General features: G+C 37.4%; 2 protein-coding genes across 6 annotated transcripts; both read right to left on the bottom strand.

The window, feature by feature from the left end:
• Positions 1–11: 11 nt before the first annotated feature.
• Shmt (serine hydroxymethyl transferase) lies at positions 12–3,908 on the bottom strand. Of its 4 annotated transcripts, XM_011306552.1 has the most exons (5): positions 3,609–3,908; positions 2,965–3,008; positions 2,163–2,343; positions 463–1,693; positions 26–383 (listed from the first exon to the last, which is right to left on the bottom strand). In XM_011306552.1, exons 3-5 carry the CDS (start codon positions 2,331–2,333, stop codon positions 217–219), a joined length of 1,569 nt encoding a protein of 522 aa, XP_011304854.1. In that variant the 5' UTR covers positions 2,334–2,343; positions 2,965–3,008; positions 3,609–3,908; the 3' UTR covers positions 26–216. The 4 variants fall into 4 exon arrangements, with proteins under 4 accessions (XP_011304853.1, XP_011304852.1, XP_011304855.1 ...); XM_011306551.1 differs by lacking the exon at positions 3,609–3,908 and having other exon boundaries at positions 12–383; positions 2,965–3,071; XM_011306550.1 differs by lacking the exon at positions 3,609–3,908 and having other exon boundaries at positions 12–383; positions 2,163–2,354.
• A 76-nt stretch (positions 3,909–3,984) lies between these two features.
• On the bottom strand, positions 3,985–15,639 carry Usp7 (Ubiquitin-specific protease 7). 2 transcript variants are annotated; one of them, XM_011306549.1, is made up of 12 exons: positions 14,103–15,639; positions 12,955–13,086; positions 12,215–12,490; positions 11,952–12,070; positions 10,683–11,377; positions 10,373–10,526; positions 10,094–10,288; positions 8,112–8,333; positions 6,743–7,933; positions 6,427–6,498; positions 5,988–6,081; positions 3,985–5,915 (listed from the first exon to the last, which is right to left on the bottom strand). In XM_011306549.1, exons 1-12 carry the CDS (start codon positions 14,413–14,415, stop codon positions 5,812–5,814), a joined length of 3,567 nt encoding a protein of 1,188 aa, XP_011304851.1. In that variant the 5' UTR covers positions 14,416–15,639; the 3' UTR covers positions 3,985–5,811. The 2 variants fall into 2 exon arrangements, with proteins under 2 accessions (XP_011304851.1, XP_011304850.1); XM_011306548.1 differs by having other exon boundaries at positions 5,988–6,087; positions 14,103–15,638.
• Positions 15,640–17,437: the final 1,798 nt, after the last annotated feature.

The following is a 17,437-nucleotide window of genomic DNA, read 5'->3' as shown; positions in this document are numbered from 1 at the left end:
ATTCTCTTGGCGCAATAAAAAAGAATTCATTTTACAAAAATCTTCATTTCGCTTTCATACACTTTCTGTATCAAAATAGAAATACTACGTATTAATTCTTTAATTTTATGCAATGAAAGTTGCTTAAGGCTGATAATGATATCAGAGTAATGAAAAACCTCTGTAATCATTCGAGGGATATACGGTAGTTGCTTAGTGAGTACAAAGTCTCTGTTTTCAGTATTCATCGTACCCTGGCAGTGAAAACTTCCGAGAAAAATTTTCGACCTCATCGCGCAGAGCTTTGACCTTCGATTTGATTTCTGGGTCATTTTCAAGGACTTTCTTGAAGTCCACGAGTTTGGGGCCAGACTTTGCCGTCACTTGTTTGGATAATTCCAGTCCTGGAGCAGAAGTAACATCAATTTAATCAATTAATAAATCACTTTAGTATTTCAAAATTATATTTATTCATGGACTGACCTTTATGAATAAATTCAGCGATATCGTCCACGTGTTCCTCCTTGATTCCCCTAGTCGTCAAAGCAGGCATTCCCAGTCTAATTCCACTGGGATTGAAGGCACTCTTGTCACCAGGAACGGTATTCTTATTGCAAGCAATCGAGATATCCTCGAGGATCCTCTCAGCCTTGGATCCAGTGACGCCAGTGTTCCTGAGATCGACGAGAAGCATATGAACATCAGTTCCCCCAGTGGTGATTTTGTATCCACGTGCTGTGAGAGCTTTGCACAATTGCTGGGCATTTTTCACGATTTGCTTCTGGTAGTCAATGAATTCTGGTGTCTGTGCTTGCTTCATGGCTGTTGCAATCCCAGCAATTTGATGATTGTGGGGTCCACCCTGGAGTCCTGGGAACACAGCAGCATTAATCCTACTCTCCAGATCGTACATGATTTTTTCACCGCTCTTGGCGACACTTCTGACACCCTTCCTGAAGAAGATGACACCAGCTCGAGGGCCGCGCAGAGTCTTGTGGGTCGTTGTGCTGACGACGTCGCAGTGGTCAAAGGGACTGGGGATAATCCCAGCTGCCACCAATCCTGAGATGTGTGCCATATCAGCAAAAAGATATGCATTATTCTCATCAGCGATTTCGCGGAAGCGTTTGTAGTCCAGACATCTGCTGTAGCAGGAGACACCAGCAATAATAACTTTCGGCTTGAAGAGTCGTGCATTTTCTGCTAGCTTGTCGTAGTCGATTAATCCGGTCTCTTGGTTCACTTTGTAGGGCATCGACTCGAAGAATATCGACGTCGCCGAGATTTTTTTGTTCTGAGTGAAGAATCCATGGGTCAAATGTCCACCATCGGGAAGATCCAAACCCATTATTCTTCCATGAGGCTCAATAAGTCCAGTGTAAACAGCGAGATTTGCTGGACTACCAGAATAAGGCTGGACATTGCAGCCCCATTGCTCTGGATCCAATCTGTAGGCAGCTAGAGCTCTCTTCTGGGCCAGCCACTCAATCTGATCGATGTACTCATTGCCACCGTAATATCTAGCACCTGGCAGACCTTCACTGTATTTATTGTGGAGACAAGAGCTCAGGCACTGGAGAACACTTAGAGATGTGAAATTTTCACTCGCTATCATCTCCAATCCACAGTTCTGACGCTGTTTCTCCTTCTTGATGAGATCGAACAGCTCAGGATCAGTCTCCCAGAGATTCTTGTGTAGTACTCCTGCCATTTTCTGGAAAGCCAGAAAAATTGTTACCGTTATTAAATATAACTGGGTAAATTAAATCGATTCAAATAACTGGGACTTTCTGGATAATATATTGGAGTGATACTGACGACTTGTTGCTCTCGTTGTTGATGACTTAATGAAGACTAAAAGAGTTTATTTAGCTGATTATTCTGTGAGGCAAGCACTGAGGCTATAACTGATAACCCAAAGTATTTACGAAATGATAAGAATAAAAATTGGAGGCTGCAAGTCAATATTTGTCTACTGGACACGTATTATTATTCATCACAACGATTTTCTCATTGTCATCATCAAATTCAATTAGAGAGAATAAAATGGATAGTTTAAAAGTTTCTTTTTTTTATAATAAACCCAAAAAGCGAATTGTGATGGCTAATAAAAATTCTATGAAATGAGAATCTAGTTGTGAATTTTTATTTTTATTCTCTGAATTATTTATATTAAAACTTACGGATTTGGATCGCCAACAAGTCGTTGTAGCCACGTGTTTTGAGATTAAAATTGCTTTTGGAACATGACCTTGGAGCAGGTGCCCTTTTATAGGCTCCAGACTGTTAATAATGATATTTCCCACCAATCGAGAGGATCGAACACCATGGGACGTCCAATTTACTGCCATCATGAAGTTGACACTGAAAATCATCTCAAAAGGCCGCGTAATTTGGTATGTAAAGTCAGGAAGATTGTCATTATTTTTAATTGCAAAATATATCGAAAGAAAATCGAAATCAGTGTTTATAACCTGTTAATTATTACCTGAGGAAAACATGTCATAAAATCTTGTCCATTTCCGGTGGAATATTTCCGGGTTTTTGATTTTTTTTTTCTGTGTCTTAAGTAATTCAACAATTTAAGGGGAATAATTTTACAAGTGACAAAGTCATTGCATTTAATTTCTACTTGTGATATCTGAACATGATCTACAACATTCCGGATTGCTCTCAATATCTAAAAGTAAAGAGAAAGGCTCTTCATTTTTTCCACAAACATGAATGGAAAATTGAAAGCCGCCATACGGCAATGATGGAAGGTCCGATAAAATCAAGATACTCTTAATTAATTTTATAATACCCTTAAAACATCAATATTATCTATAAAAATTTCGTGATTATGGAATAATTCAGGTCTTGACTGTTAGAAGAGGGAATTCCTCTCGAAATGAAATTTTTCGCTGAATGCATTATAATTGAAGAAAATTAGATCTTCATTGAAATATTATCATGTTTATGTTAGTATATTCATGAATAACTTACCCTTAAACTAATTCCCCTTTTCTCAACAGCTGCTACTGAATTCACTGAGAAATAGAAGTGTTTTATTGAGACTGAAACGTTAGAAGACTTTCTCAAATCACTGAGACCTGAATACAACGAAACAAAAAAATCGTCGCCTGTTCATTTTTTTATAATCCAGATCTAAGTCTGCTTAATCGTCATAAAATCATTTACAATAACAACAATCTTCAATTATATATTCAAAAAATGATAATTAATCAACAAATTATTTTTACGTTTGAGGATCGAAATTGAAATCGAATGTAGATTCACTCTGATCGATTACACAAATCAACAAATTGTTTAAACTAGAACAACTTTGTTAATTCAGGAGATTTTCAACTTTAGAATTATCAATGAGGGAAGGGGAAAAATTATTATCGATAACATGATGGTACCCCCCAGTCAGAGTCATCGAGGGTCATCAAAACATGATTACGTGAATGACTTTTCTGTCAGACGAACGTCATCGAAGCTCAGCTCTCGTGTTGAACTTGTTATCAACGATTTATTCTAGTTTTTAAAAATATTGACAAGTATTCAGACATGTGCCGGAATTAATGCACTTTTTAGTTGATTTTATTTTGTTTATCGCGTGTCGTAACTTTATGGGGATTACGTACCTTGGAAATTGATGTTTAGTAGACTAGGCTCGATGGAAGACTGGAAAGTTTTTTTCTTTTTTGACTGGACCTGGGGTGTCCTGATAAACCCTGATAACCCTGGAGATACAGTTTTAGGGAATTGTTTCAGACGCAATTCATCAACTCAATTTATTTACAATTTCATTGCAATTACGCACTCGATCAATCCAGTGGAACAGAAACATTTTGCTCGTTGCTAGGAACACGTGTGTCAAGTGCAATTTAATTTATCAAATAATTTTTATTGCCACAGTATGTACTGCGCATGTGGTAGCTATAAATCGATGGAAAACGCGGGGCACTCTGAATTCTAAAAGTGAAAAACGATTGATTGAAAACACAGAATGCAAATAGCTGAATGTTATCTATTTTATTATTAATATCATACAGTTATAACTTAAACAATTTTTTTCATTCGCGTATTTAATTTATGCGATTTCTGCAAAAAGAGAAACAAAAAATATATAACTTTTCCATTCTTCTCCCTAAAAAAAATTGATCATCAATGAGACATTAAAGTCACTATTTCCAGTGTTCTATCACCTCTTCCTCATCCCTCCAGTGAAAAGAACAATTGAAAAATCAACGCCGTCGATACATTGATAAACAGAGGATCGATAAAAAAATTCATATAAACAATTATTTTTATAAACAAGTGATAAACGAAGTGATTCGTTGAGGAATTTGAGAGATCCAGATCCCCGAATCCTCAATTTTCCTCTCAAAAATCACTTGATTCAATTGATTTTCTGAGTAGGCAGAGATAAATTAAGAAATTTGAGTATAAAAAAAAAATCGACGACTGGTGCTTAGTGTGAAGGCCCTGGAATTACATATCCATGGAAAAAGTCTCTTCAGGAAGATGCATGCGTACATCAATCATACAAAAATAAGATAAAAACGCGATGCAATCTAACCATAGAAATTGTTGAATACCTAGCCGTGACATTATTATATTACAGAAAGTAATTCTTCAGTTAATTATGCTGAGAGATTAGTACTCATTCAAATTCGGAAATATTTGTTAAAATACTCACACCACTAGTCACAAATGCTCCACAAATCAACTGAGACCTCAAATGTTTATTCTCTGCAGTTAATTAAAAAAATTTAGTGCGGTTGTAATTATTATTTTCAATAGGATGGAGAAAGATGATTTGCAACAATTTTTCCAGACAAATGGACTTTTACAATGTTAAATCATTGATTTAATTATTTGTCTAATCATTTCCGAATGAAAATGAGTATTTCATCAGGTATGATTCAGTCGTACTCGATACCCGGCGTTGGACTTAATCCTCTGTGCATGATTATTTATTTTTCCACATGATTCTTCATCCTTCTCCTTTTTTGACCTTCCGATGAGTTAATTACCTGACAATTTTACCCACCTGCATCAGATCGATTAAAAGTTAATTCTACGAATTCCACTCTAAATTATCACCTAATCTAATTGATTGATTGATAATAACACATTTATAATACGTTGTATATTAAGTTGTTTTTTTTACTCCATATGTTTTATCTCTTTATTTATTCATTTTACGATTTTATGGTAAACTTTAATTTTTCATATAATTTATCCTTCACATTGGAGTAACGCCGGAATAACGAGACGAGGTATCAAATCGCGATGGCCTGGTTTGATTTACTTTTCGTCACAAAAGTCGTCGTTAATATTTCATTACTTTGTTTCTTTACTTTTTAAAAATACTAGGAATTTTTGTATACTCATTTTCCCCTCACTGTAGGAAAGTTACGAATTTTAGTTGAAGCACATTAATTCGAGAAAATCAATGCCAAATAATTTTTCTCAATACGTCCCTCGAGTTGAGAGAAAAATAAAAATCTCCTTTTTTTTTCCTTTCGCTGCCATTTAGTGTTAAAAACTTGTTTCGTAGCTTAACGATTATTTATTTCCTTTATTTCATTCTCTTTGCACCTGTCATCTGCCTAATTCGATCATGTGGACTCGCAAAAAATCTCAGTTGTGATTAGTTCGCTTTTAGATTTGGATTTATTAATTTTTTTAAATATTCTCGGTGTTGGAGTTCATTTCATTCTGCACGAGACAACGGTGTCGTTCTCTTACAGAGTCTTGACCTTCTTCGATGCACTTGATGGCCATTTAATTGTTTAATTTGTTTTTTTATCGTTTGTGGGTTAAGTTTTAGGTGAGAATTTAATTGTATATTTTGATAGCCTTTTCGAGGTAGTTGACTCGGGGCCGCTTTGGGGCTTTGTTGACGTGGTCCAAGCCCAGCCAAGGCCTCTGCAAAGGTGCGTCTGGTGGGATACAGGTTGAATAATTAATCCATCAGATTTTTCACAAATGTTTGAAAATTTTTTGGCACTTACTCTGACTGGGAATGGCTCGGAAATCAGCGAGATTTATGAAGAAATCCGTTTCGTCGGTGATGAACTGCGCTTTGCCCATTGACACGATCGCGAACTTAAACTTTAAAGTTTTTATGAACTCTCATAATGTATTAAGTTCTTACAAATTCTGTAGTGAAGTGATGAAACGAAATGAGTCAACAGAAGAATTGAGAAATAATTTAGACATTAATTTTAATTTCTTGGTATTAATTGAATTCTTCATTGAAGTCGAGTAAAACGAGTAAAACATTCAATGAATAAATAAAATCAATCAATTTATCTGATAAACATTAATTTACCATAAAACAAATGTTAAAGGTGGAAAAGATGAGAAAAATTTGGACGTGAAGTTTTTTTATGTAATGTTAACTCATTCTACATCACCACTTCACTACGGAATTCAATGGTGCAAGCTCACCTTTTCGAATTCTTTTTCTGGTACACCTAGCTTCTTTAATAACCTGTCCTTGACCTTTGTGAAGCGCTCGCCCTACGATGCAGAAGAAAAAATACGCATTAGAAAATTATCAATAAATTCGATATAACAAAGTAAAAAGCGATTGGTTTTGCTAAGATATCTCCGAAATTACGAGAAATAATAAGTTTTCGGTAACAACATTTTTTGTAGATTTCAATCAGCTCCACACAAAAGGTTCTAACAAAAATTAAATTGTCTCCCCGCTTTTCGGAGATATTTCCTGTCGAGTCAACGTATCTCAGAAAGGCAATCTTACATGTTTGATCTTGAACATGAATGGAATTCCAAAAGTTGAGAAAATGTCCTTGTGGAAATGAGCAACAGGTACAAGCATCTCGTCCTCAGCGAGACTCAACTCATCCTTTGGCACCTCCTCTATCCTGTAAGTCTTGGTGCTGAGTGTATTGAGAGTTTCCAAGGGTGTATCCTCTTTAGGACCTGGCATAAGCCTACTGCCATTAACCTCGAGTAGTCTCAATTTACCGGATCCATTCTCAGGGAACTCCACTTGTTTCTTCGCCTCCTCGAGAAGTGTAGCAACAGTGCCATTTTTATTTGGATAGAGAATAATTTCTTTCTCCTCTTTCAAGGATGGTCCAACCCAGATGCATTTAAATTGTTTCTTATTCTCTAGTTCGTTCACTCGAATACTCAATTGTTGGTAGAATATTTTCTTTGTCTTTGGCTTACAGTAGGTAAGAAGATCCTTAAGTGTACCATCGAATGTACACTTCAGGGGGTGACCTGGTAAGTCTTTGTAATTTTGACACTTGAAGAACTGTAATAAATAAGGATCAGTGCCAACTCTCTGTGCCACAGCCTTCGCCATCTGATCGTATGTCATCCTGAGGGATAGATCCATTGTGAATCCTGGATCATTGGGGATGGTCTTGTCACAGAAGGTCACTTCTACCCTGTAGAACAAATCCTTGAAGTAATCTCGACAGGTTGGTAGCTCGTACAACTCATTAGCGCTCTCCTCCTTCTGGAAAACAATGATATCACCGTCCATGAGCTCCTCGAGAACCTTCTCCAGTGGTTCCGTCAGATTTTCAATTCTCTCGACCATATTGGGCTTGATCTCTTCATAGAGAGCAAGTTCAGTATCCGCAGCGAATCCTGCCCTCTCATTGAGAATGGGAATGAGCTCTTGGACTTTGGCTGTCACTGGCATGTAATGGTGACCAGCGTAGTGTATCTTCTTGTTCTTTGGATCATAGAGTTTGAAGAATAGCAGTACATCGGTGTCCTTGTCGAAGGGTGGAAGAGCAGTCAGTCCAGAATCTGGTGGTACAAGCTCAACGAAAACGTGCCAGGGATTGAGATTCTCAGCGCAGGCTGTCATCGTCTTCTGGAGTTCTGCTTCAGGCTCGATCAGGGTGGGTCTGCAGGTCTGATTCGTTCTGGCACTGAATGGCCAGACTCTGATCTGCTCCATCGGGTATTTCTAGAATAGAATTCAGTGATACCGTGACAAATAAATAAATAATAGACAGAATTTAGTTAATCAAATTTAATTTTTAAATCAAAAAGTGAATTGAAAATTTTTGTAAAAGGAAATATCTTTTAAAATATATCTTTAAAAACTCCAGGAACCTGAGTTTAATGGAGTTGACAGAACTTACCAAACTCTCACTGAGTAATTCGAGAAATTCGTTGAGTGTCGCCTGTTTGCGAACCCGAAACATTCGATAATGCGCGTGTTCAGGATCATAGAGATCATTTCCCTGGTGTCCATCAAAGCTATCCTCAAGGAGTACGTTCACAGTCATATACAAGTAAGCCTCGTTTCTTTCCTTTCTTCTTATTTGTTCCAGCCTCTTCTCCTCTTGTAGCCTCTCCACCAGCTAGACCAACAAAATTAAAATTATCCAACTGTATACAGAATTTTTTTCTCCGAGCTTTTTCGCAATATTGCTTTTGCCAATGATCAATGTCTTTTCAATAAATTATCAATTTTCCACTCTTGACGATTGAAAAATTCATTTGGATAGTCTTTTTTTTATCATCAGTCATCACTGCATTTCAAATAATTTTAATTTTGTTCATCTGCCGTAATATTGAGCACTTTATATCGAAAATTATTAAATGCGATTACAAAATGAAAATTATTCAGCAGGCGTAATTCATGGGGAATTAGGTGCATGAAGTATCGATTATTGGATAAGATGCGTTGCGATGCAGCTCTGCTATTAGTTGGAATAAGAAGAGGGCTATGTTTTTAGTTAATTTTAATTTGAAGAATCGGCAAAATCTCTGATGAGTTATTTTGTTCTCAGTGCTATTCACTCCCTTATTCCAAAGAACAGTCTGGATTTTCGTCTAACTAATGAGGAAGGGGTCATGTAATTATCACACCAATGAAGAGAGAAAATATAATACGATGATGTCAGTGCAATTTGATCCAAAACTGATGAATAAAATTCTAGTAATTCACGTGAGGCTTATTCAGACACCACTCCAGGATTCTCCGATGTCATAATGAAACCCAGAGGTATCTGAAAGCGTTGATATAGCATCCATATCAATGTCAGGGCGTAAAAACCGCGTCGAACTGAATTCTACCATCGATAAATCAACGATAAACACCAAGAATTGATAAAAGATCAAAACTAACGATTTTAAATTGAAAAATGAACAATTACACAGGGTTATAACTATGTCCACGTGATTAGTGAATCGAAGGATGATTTGATGAATCAAAATAATGGATTAATCATTATCAAATAAATAAAATGAATGCGTGAAAGTTGATTTCTAGAAATGACGTTAATGTTGTTGATTAAATATCTAACAATTTATTATCCACAACTTCCCATCCTCTCGTCTCTCAACTTTCTCTAGTCTCCCATTATTTTATATAAAATAGTTGGTAATAGCATTCAAAAAGAACCTCGATTACAGCAATTATAAATTATTTATTCTTTCGACGATACTGTGTCACTTTGTTAACTCTCAATCTTCCGTCTTAAATTTCTTTTTTTTTTCTGTTATCCTTCTATTCATTAATATGTAACAACAAATAAATAGATAAGCATCTGTTAATACTCGTAATTCACTATCAACACTGATGAAACATCATTTTGAATTTTAAAAAAGTGTTTCACGTACTTTTTCGACGTTTCTCTCATTATTTTGTAGAAAAAATGATTAATTAAACGATAGATTATCGTCACCGACCACGTCAAATTTGTTAATTATAATAAATAAATGAGGCTTTGCTCTTTAGTTAGAAAGTAATGAAAAAAACTATTACTTCTGTAGATGTCTAGATAATTTAAGAGAGACAATTACTGGGGGGAAAATCAAACGAATCTATTGATAAAGTTTCAGCAATAAATTTTATCAAATAAATCAAAGGTAAAACCACGAGTTAACGACTGAAATTGTCGAAAAATTTTGATTTTCAACATTCCGAACAAAAAATAAACCGTTGATTCAATTAAAAATCGTGGATGTAGAGATTTGGATTACGTGGTGTTTGAGTGGACGGCCTCAACGACGCGTTTTCATTATCACGATTGTCTTTGTTAGTATCGATAACGTCTTTATCACGCTCGCGATTGTACATCTCCTCGGATAGTTCTCTTTGTAGGACGTTTCTGACCTCTTGAGGTATATCCTCTTCTTTCACCTCTTGGAGTACATTTTGTAGCTCTGAGTCACGTATGTAGACCAACATGTATGCATTTGTGCAGTGTTTAACTGCCATTGACATGTCCTCGTCCTGTCCACCGTAGTTGTGCTCAATTGCCTCCTGCTTTGTACACCTTGATACCACGTCGTCATCGAATTTGCACCACTGAATGTACCAAAATTACAATAATTTTTATATCAATTGACACTCATGTACCTATTACTGTTATTACCAATGTAAATTATTTACCTTTCCATCACCAGCAGGATTGATGAAGACAACATAGTGCCCTCCATGATTATCTCCACTGTGTACCAGCACTGCGTGCAGGGTGTAATTAGCAGTTGTTGACTCTTCAACCTGTAGATAGGGGCCCAGGCTTATTTTCTCGTGAAATTCAAATCTGCAGATAAAATTTTTTATCAATCGTCACACTTCCAGCAATAACTGGTTGAATCACAACAGCCAATCAATTTCAACAAATTATTCAACAATTTTATATATATACATATATCAGAGTATATACGTTATACTGAATTTGTAAATAGGTATTTCTCACCTGTCATTGAATTTCACGGAGCAGTCTGTAACTGGATCGTACTGAAATCTCATGAGATGAAGATGAAGAACAGGTGGAAAAGACTGAAAGATAACTCCCTTCTCAGCCTCCTGAAGACCATGCTCTCCAGCATCGTACTTGTTGTCACCATCAAGTATCTCAGTACTGATGTAATCCTTGAATGACTCATAAATATTCTTCTTCCCTTTAATATTCAACTGGATATCGTAGAATGTCTCGACCCTTGTCGACGTGTAATCGATATTTTTGCACTTGATGAACGATGCCATTTTTCCCTCGAATAATTTTGGCACTGTACCTTCGACACAAGTCCCCTTCATTTTACTCTCCAGTTTGTCAAGGAGTACACGCAAAAATTCCTGGACATCGTGCTGCATGAACGAGTCAAGTGTCTCCCATCCAAAGCTCTTGGTTAATTTTTTTGTACCAACTGGTTTATCACAAAATTGCAACTCGTGAAATACCCTCTGCAGTGCTAGGGCAACACTCTTGCTTGAGTCGTCACTCTCAGTTGGCATTTTGTAAACTGCTTTGCGCAGTTGATTTGTGAAGTAGAGAGTCTGGAGGAGGGAATTCATGTAGCAAGTTGCACCTTGGTTCTTCAGACCCACAAAACCTGTGTGTTTTTTGCTGTCCCAGCTCACACCGTGTGGCGCATCAGCTGCTACGTGAACCTGAAGGAGAATTATTACATTCCATATTATACCCCCCAAAAAAATAATGTAAACAGATGAAATAACATAGATATTAAATGAATAATCATTGTAAAGCTACATTAATTCATTTAATTCCTCACAAATAATTCCTAACAATCATGAATTAATTATTGAATTTGACTTTATTTTTTTTTGTGAAATCTTGAAATCTTGCAAAATGTTGAAAAAATTTTGTCCACACCGGGAAATTAAAAAGCTTAATCCAACTGGATTATCTTAATACATGTTAAGAAGTGAGGAGTATTGATTTTGAAGCCATATGGTATGATACCAATTCATATCTGTGGAGAAATACTGTTGACACTGTAGTGTGTTACATTTCTAGAATGAATGCTTTTGTCTCTCAACTGAAGCAGAGGACATTGCAGTCGATCCTTTGTTGTACTGAATTCGATGGATTAATTCTACAGCGAGATAAAGCTACTCTTTCTCAATCTCATTTTTACGTGAAAATCTTCACGTCTAATCGAGATAAGTCGATTTTTTAAGGAGCACGAAGGCTTTGATTGAATTGTTTTGAGAATTAATTTACCTCGAGTGTTATTGAATCATCTTTGATGTACCCCTTGTCCGGGTCTAAGACATCCTGCCACAGCATGAAATGACTGAATCCCCAGTCATTCTCCTTGTTGTAAAACAGATGCTGTATTTCTAAAAAAGATAAACGAAACATCAATTTGATGAATTCTTAAAATCGTTAGTTTTTCAGATATCAATATTTGTCAGCACTTGAAAATTCGAGTTATCCATTTATTGAAATAAATTGACGATTTATTGAAATATATCCGCACTCACTTCTATTGAAAGGCTCTTGGGCCTCTTTGCAGGATAAAAGACGTAGTTCGGCGACAGCATAACAACTCCACGTTGACGATTCGCTCTCGCCATTACACTGAAGGAAAAATCCGAGGGACCTCTGGGGCTGCCTCTCCTGGGTCTGACTCGATCGTGGCATTACCATTATTTTCCATGGTAAATTACGCACGTAGCACGGTGGTGACAGCTGTGAATCCTTCATCTTTGATACATTCTCAACGGTATAGCGAAATGTCGCCTCGGATCTCGCCTCATCTGCAAGGGAAATGCAATTAAATCCCCCCAAATTCCTTCTAAACCGTTTAGTTCAGAATACCTATCGATTTTCTTACAAAAATTCCCAAAAAAAAAATGTGTAGTTTTTAAAGTCGATACCTTTTTTCCTTCAGGTGAAAATCGATTTCCCTAATATATGATAATAAATAGATAAAACCAAATACATAATCACTTCAATCGAACATTTCAATAGTAAATGAGGTTTTTATAAAATAAATACTGCAATAGCAATTAGGATTTATGCACTTTGATTCTCACATATTCCAAAAGGTGATGAAGAACGCATTAAAAAAATCAAAATTCTGGGTATTTCTCACAGTGAATGCGTCACTCTGGAATCCATCTATTATTAGAACTTTCCCTGATGCCTTTGCAAACAGTATAAAAGTTCGGGAGTTGTTCATAATCTCAATATCATCGTTAAAACGAGAAAAAAAAATTACCCTCGTTCATCTCGTGATCCAGACTGACGCAGCCGGGCATATCTTCATTCATGCCAGCAAGTTCGAACTCCAATTCTCCATTTATGGGTGGCAATTCACCCCTGCCATCGCCTCGTCCATCATTGGGTGCTTCTGAAATATTCATTGCAATAAGCCAAATTGTCCAATCATCCCGCCACCCCGGAAAAAAAGCAAATGGAAAATCATGGCTAGAATGAAAATCATGACGATATTTTCCGATAGGTTAGGAGAGCAATAAATGTGTCGATAAGAAGTAACGAGTCGCTATTTCGTTTACCATTCGGATGAAATAACATCGAGCTGATCATTGCACAGAGGGAGTACAATTTTTGGTAATTACTGACACCTTTCATTCCACCTGGAGGTCAATACCAATTACCTTTGGTATTATAACTGAGGTGAATTAACTTTGTACCTTAAGATCCCCACAAATCAGCTGTTAATCTTGATAAAACGTTGACAGCACAGTAAACGAGGAAGGAAAATGGAGCAGTGTCGATTGCCCACTCAAAGACTTGGAAAAAACATTCGAAAAATATCGGAGCTGATTAAAAATAAATTCCCTCAAGAAGTTCTCCAACCCGGATTTAATTAATTGCACCCGTGTAACAGTTGATTAAGCAAATTAACAATCGACTTATTATTTAAGAGTCAGAGACATGACTCCAGACTTAACTTCGAGGGCTTCATATTGTCTTTTTGAAAGAAAATGGGGTATTGATCCCACTGAGTACATCAAATACATTAAAGACTTTTCAAAACTTTGATAAATTGCAGAAACTTCAGTACTCCAGCTCTGATGAGACAAAAAATAAAACAACAATATGTTGAGTGCTTGGACATCCAGAGGACAATAATTTTCACTCTCCCAATGGATAAAAATAACTGGACATTTCAATCAATTGATTCATTCAGCCGACAAAGAATTCCCACAAAAAAGAAAGGAATAAAAATAAAAGAGGAAAGGTAAGAGTCCATTTTGCTGCAGCCGCTCATTTTGTGGTGGTAAATGGCAGAACCAATGAACATGTCAGTTTGACCTGAACCTAGAGAATTGCCGAAAATTCCTTTGTCCCCAATAAAATAACCTCAAAAATGCCCGAATAATAATCACCCCCTAGACTCACCCTCCTGCGTATCCATCTCCTCGACTTCGTTAACCTGTACAGGCGCTAAATTAAGCTGCTTGAGGTTATCCTGTTCATTAACGTGGTTCATTGCGACACCAATGTTGATGGTCGTCTTGTCTGTGCTCTGTACCTCGCAGACGACACGCGCCGTCGAGGTTACTTCTGTATTAATCTGATGATTCGTCGATGTATCGGTCGCCGTTAACAACGGCGATGTAATCCTCTCGTTGTCACCAACTCTCGTATCGTTATCACGTTGTGACAGATAGAAACGATCAATCTCATCAGTTGTACGGTTATAATTTGACATACGTTCGTCAGGTACGTTACCCTCGTTCAATGTATCACTTGTACTTATGCGGCGTACCGTCGGCGACGTTACTTTACCGCACGACGACGTCTGATACTTGCTTGCGATTCGCCCAATTTCTGCGGCCGTTTTATGCCCGTTCTCGAGGCCAAATTCGTCAACGGAAAAACCACTATTTTCACCCTCTGTACCTAATTATTCATTGAATTACCGTAGCATTTACCACCAATTATCCACTGTTTTCAGCTATTTTAGCCTGTCCCCCCCCGCGCCGCAATCTGTGTTTTCTCGTTTGGTTGTTGTTTTTATCGCTGGATGTTGCACTGAATCGCCTGGAGGCACTTATCCCCCAGTTTTTCAAACGATTTTTCTCTTCTGCCAATGAATATCACCTTGATGACTACTCCAACTCGTTTTTTTTTTATTTACTTGAACATCAAGCATCAACCAGTTGGGGGAAAATGGAGATGTGTCTTTTTCTTTGCTTTTTCTCCTTTCGACGGCACTTTTCTATGCACTCTGTGTGGTTTATGTGTCCGTATTGCCAACGAGAAATGTCGTGCCTTGTGTTTCGACGATTCTCCGAGAGGGGGAGATCCTGAGAAAGCGGATTTCCAACCCCCGGTTGTTTTTATGGTGTGGGTGGAGGAAAATTGTGATTTACTTTGGGAGAGATACCGGTCGACTGATGATGCTGATGACGCCGATTTATCTACCCCTTTTTTTTTCGTTTTTCAGGGGTTTAGGGGAGTTATTTGGAGTGAGGGATTGCCGATTGGTTGATTTGATTTTTACGATTTGCACGTTTTTTGATGATCTGAGGTAATCGGTTGGGTCTCTTCGAGGTCAGTCTTTGTTCGGTATTTCATTGATTTATTCCTGAGGGTTTTTCGCGGTTTTTTGATGATCAGGGGGATTTTCCGTGGTTGTGCCACGCCTGGGGTTTTTTTTTTAGGATTGTTGGTTGTTTTTTTAACAGTTTATTTGGACAAGTGACCCCGAGGTGATTCTGCACAGAGTCGATTCACTGACACTTTTAGTTTTTACCGTGTGTTTATGGCGATGGGTTTTTTTTATTTTTATTTGATTATTACCGGGTGATCGGCTTTGTATTTCACCTCTGAAATTGTCCGGAAAATAAACAAAATGGCGACGGATTTAATCTCCCTCCGTCCACACGATTTTGCCCCCGGACAAGCACTCTTTATACGGTTTTCTGTCTCTGTTGGGTGTTCGGTCTCTTTTTGCAAGGTTTGCAATTTATTCGAAGAGAGGGGAGATGGGCTTGTCCAAAGAGGATTGACTAAAGTAGAGGCTCAGTTCTGTGGGTTTGAGTGACCCTACCAGTATTATAGTATCTCACCCCAAGAGAGAGAGGACGCCACACGCAGAACTGGGATGTCTGCCCGTCAGCCGACTCGGTAACTGCCTCAGTAGCAGTCCCCCTGTTAAAGGGACCAGTTGACAGAGTGAATGTTATTTTCTGCGTTACGAAATTGGTATTCACTGAAATTGAAAAATTAAAAATTTTCAAAAAAGTATCAGGGGAACATGAAAATCGAGGAGGTATTCACGAAGATTCGAAAATTCAAAATTTTTGAAAATTATCAAGGGAGCATGAAAATCAAGGAGGTATTCACTGAAATGTGAAAATTCGAGATTTTCAAAAAAGTATCAAGGGAACATGAAAATCGAGGAGGTATTCACGAAGATTCGAAAATTCAAAATTTTTGAAAATTATCAAGGGAGCATGAAAATCAAGGAGGTATTCACTGAAATGTGAAAATTCGAGATTTTCAAAAAAAGTATCAGGGGAGCATGAAAACGGAAGAGGTATTCACTGAAATTGAAAAATTAAAAATTTTCAAAAAAGTATCAGGAGAGTATGAAAATCGAGGAGGTATTCAGGCAAAGTTGAAAATTCAAAATTTTTGAAAAAGTATGGGGGGAGCATGACAATTCAGGAGGTATTCACTGAAATTGGAAAATTCGAAGTTTTTGAAAAAGTATCAGGGGAACATGAAAATCGAGGAGGTATTCACGGAAATTAAAAAATTTTAAATTTTCAGAAAATAAAATTCACCCAGTTGATGGGTCCCTCTGATAGCAGGAGTGCTACTGAGGCAGTTACCGAGTCGACTGACGGGCAGACACCCCACCATTGGGGGCGGCCCCCTCATTCTCTTGGGGTGGGGTACTTCCCCAGAACTGAGCCGCTCAATGGGGGTTTGAGTGACCCCACCGGCATTATAGTACCTCACCCCGAGAGAAAGAGGGGGCCGCACCCAATGGTGGGGTATCTACCCGTCAGCCGACTCGATAACTGCCTCAGTATACTGAATATTACCAAAGAAGTAACTTCGGTTTTGTTCGGCTCGACTGGTGGGGAACACGGCCACAAGTGGGGATTTCGGAGAGTGGGGGTTACGGCCGAGGTTACTCCTCTGACAATAATCACTATAGCAGTCCTGCTGTCAGAGGAACCAATCAACTGGGTGAATTTTATTTTCTGAAAATTAAAAAATTTTTCAATTTCAGTGAAGACCTCCTCAATTTTCATGTTCCCCTGATACTTTTTCAAAAATTCCGAATTTTCCAATTTCAGTGAATACCTTCTCCATTTCCATGCTCCCCTGATACTTTTTCAAAAATTTTGAATTTTCGAATTTCGGTGAATACCTCTTCGGTTTTCATGTTCCCCTGATACTTCTTCAAAAATTTCGAATTTTAACATTTCAGTGAATACCTCCTCCATTTTCATGCTCCCCTGATGCTTTTTTGAAAATTTTCAATTTTTCAATTTCAGTGAATACCTCCTCAATTGTCATGCTCTTCTGATACTTTTTCAAAACTTTCGAATTTTCAAATTTCAGTGAATGCCTGCTCGATTTTCATGCTCCCCTGATACTTTTCAAAAATTTTGAATTTTCGAATCTTCGTGAATACCTCCTCGATTTTCATGTTCCCCTGATACTTTTTTGAAAATTTTTAATTTTTCAATTTCAGTGAATACCAAGTTCGT

Source organism: Fopius arisanus, unplaced genomic scaffold (assembly GCF_000806365.1).
Source record: "Fopius arisanus strain USDA-PBARC FA_bdor unplaced genomic scaffold, ASM80636v1 scaffold00048, whole genome shotgun sequence".
Classification (NCBI taxonomy): domain Eukaryota; kingdom Metazoa; phylum Arthropoda; class Insecta; order Hymenoptera; family Braconidae; genus Fopius; species Fopius arisanus.
Note: the sequence above shows the minus strand (reverse complement) of the source record. Positions and strands in the feature narration are given on the sequence as shown.

Excerpts from the sequence above, each read along its gene's own strand:
- Shmt (XM_011306550.1), bottom strand. The coding sequence starts at position 2,354 with ATGATTTTCAGTGTCAACTTCATGATGGCAGTAAATTGGACGTCCCAT. Across the intron at positions 1,694-2,162 it reads CTTGTTGGCGATCCAAATCC|AAAATGGCAGGAGTACTACA; the intron begins GTAAGTTTTAAT and ends CTGGCTTTCCAG. Across the intron at positions 384-462 it reads CGCTGAATTTATTCATAAAG|GACTGGAATTATCCAAACAA; the intron begins GTCAGTCCATGA and ends CTTCTGCTCCAG.
- Usp7 (XM_011306548.1), bottom strand. The coding sequence starts at position 14,415 with ATGTCAAATTATAACCGTACAACTGATGAGATTGATCGTTTCTATCTG. Across the intron at positions 8,334-10,093 it reads AAGAGGATATACCTCAAGAG|CTGGTGGAGAGGCTACAAGA; the intron begins GTCAGAAACGTC and ends TTGTTGGTCTAG. Across the intron at positions 6,088-6,426 it reads CAGAAAAAGAATTCGAAAAG|TTTAAGTTCGCGATCGTGTC; the intron begins GTGAGCTTGCAC and ends AAAACTTTAAAG.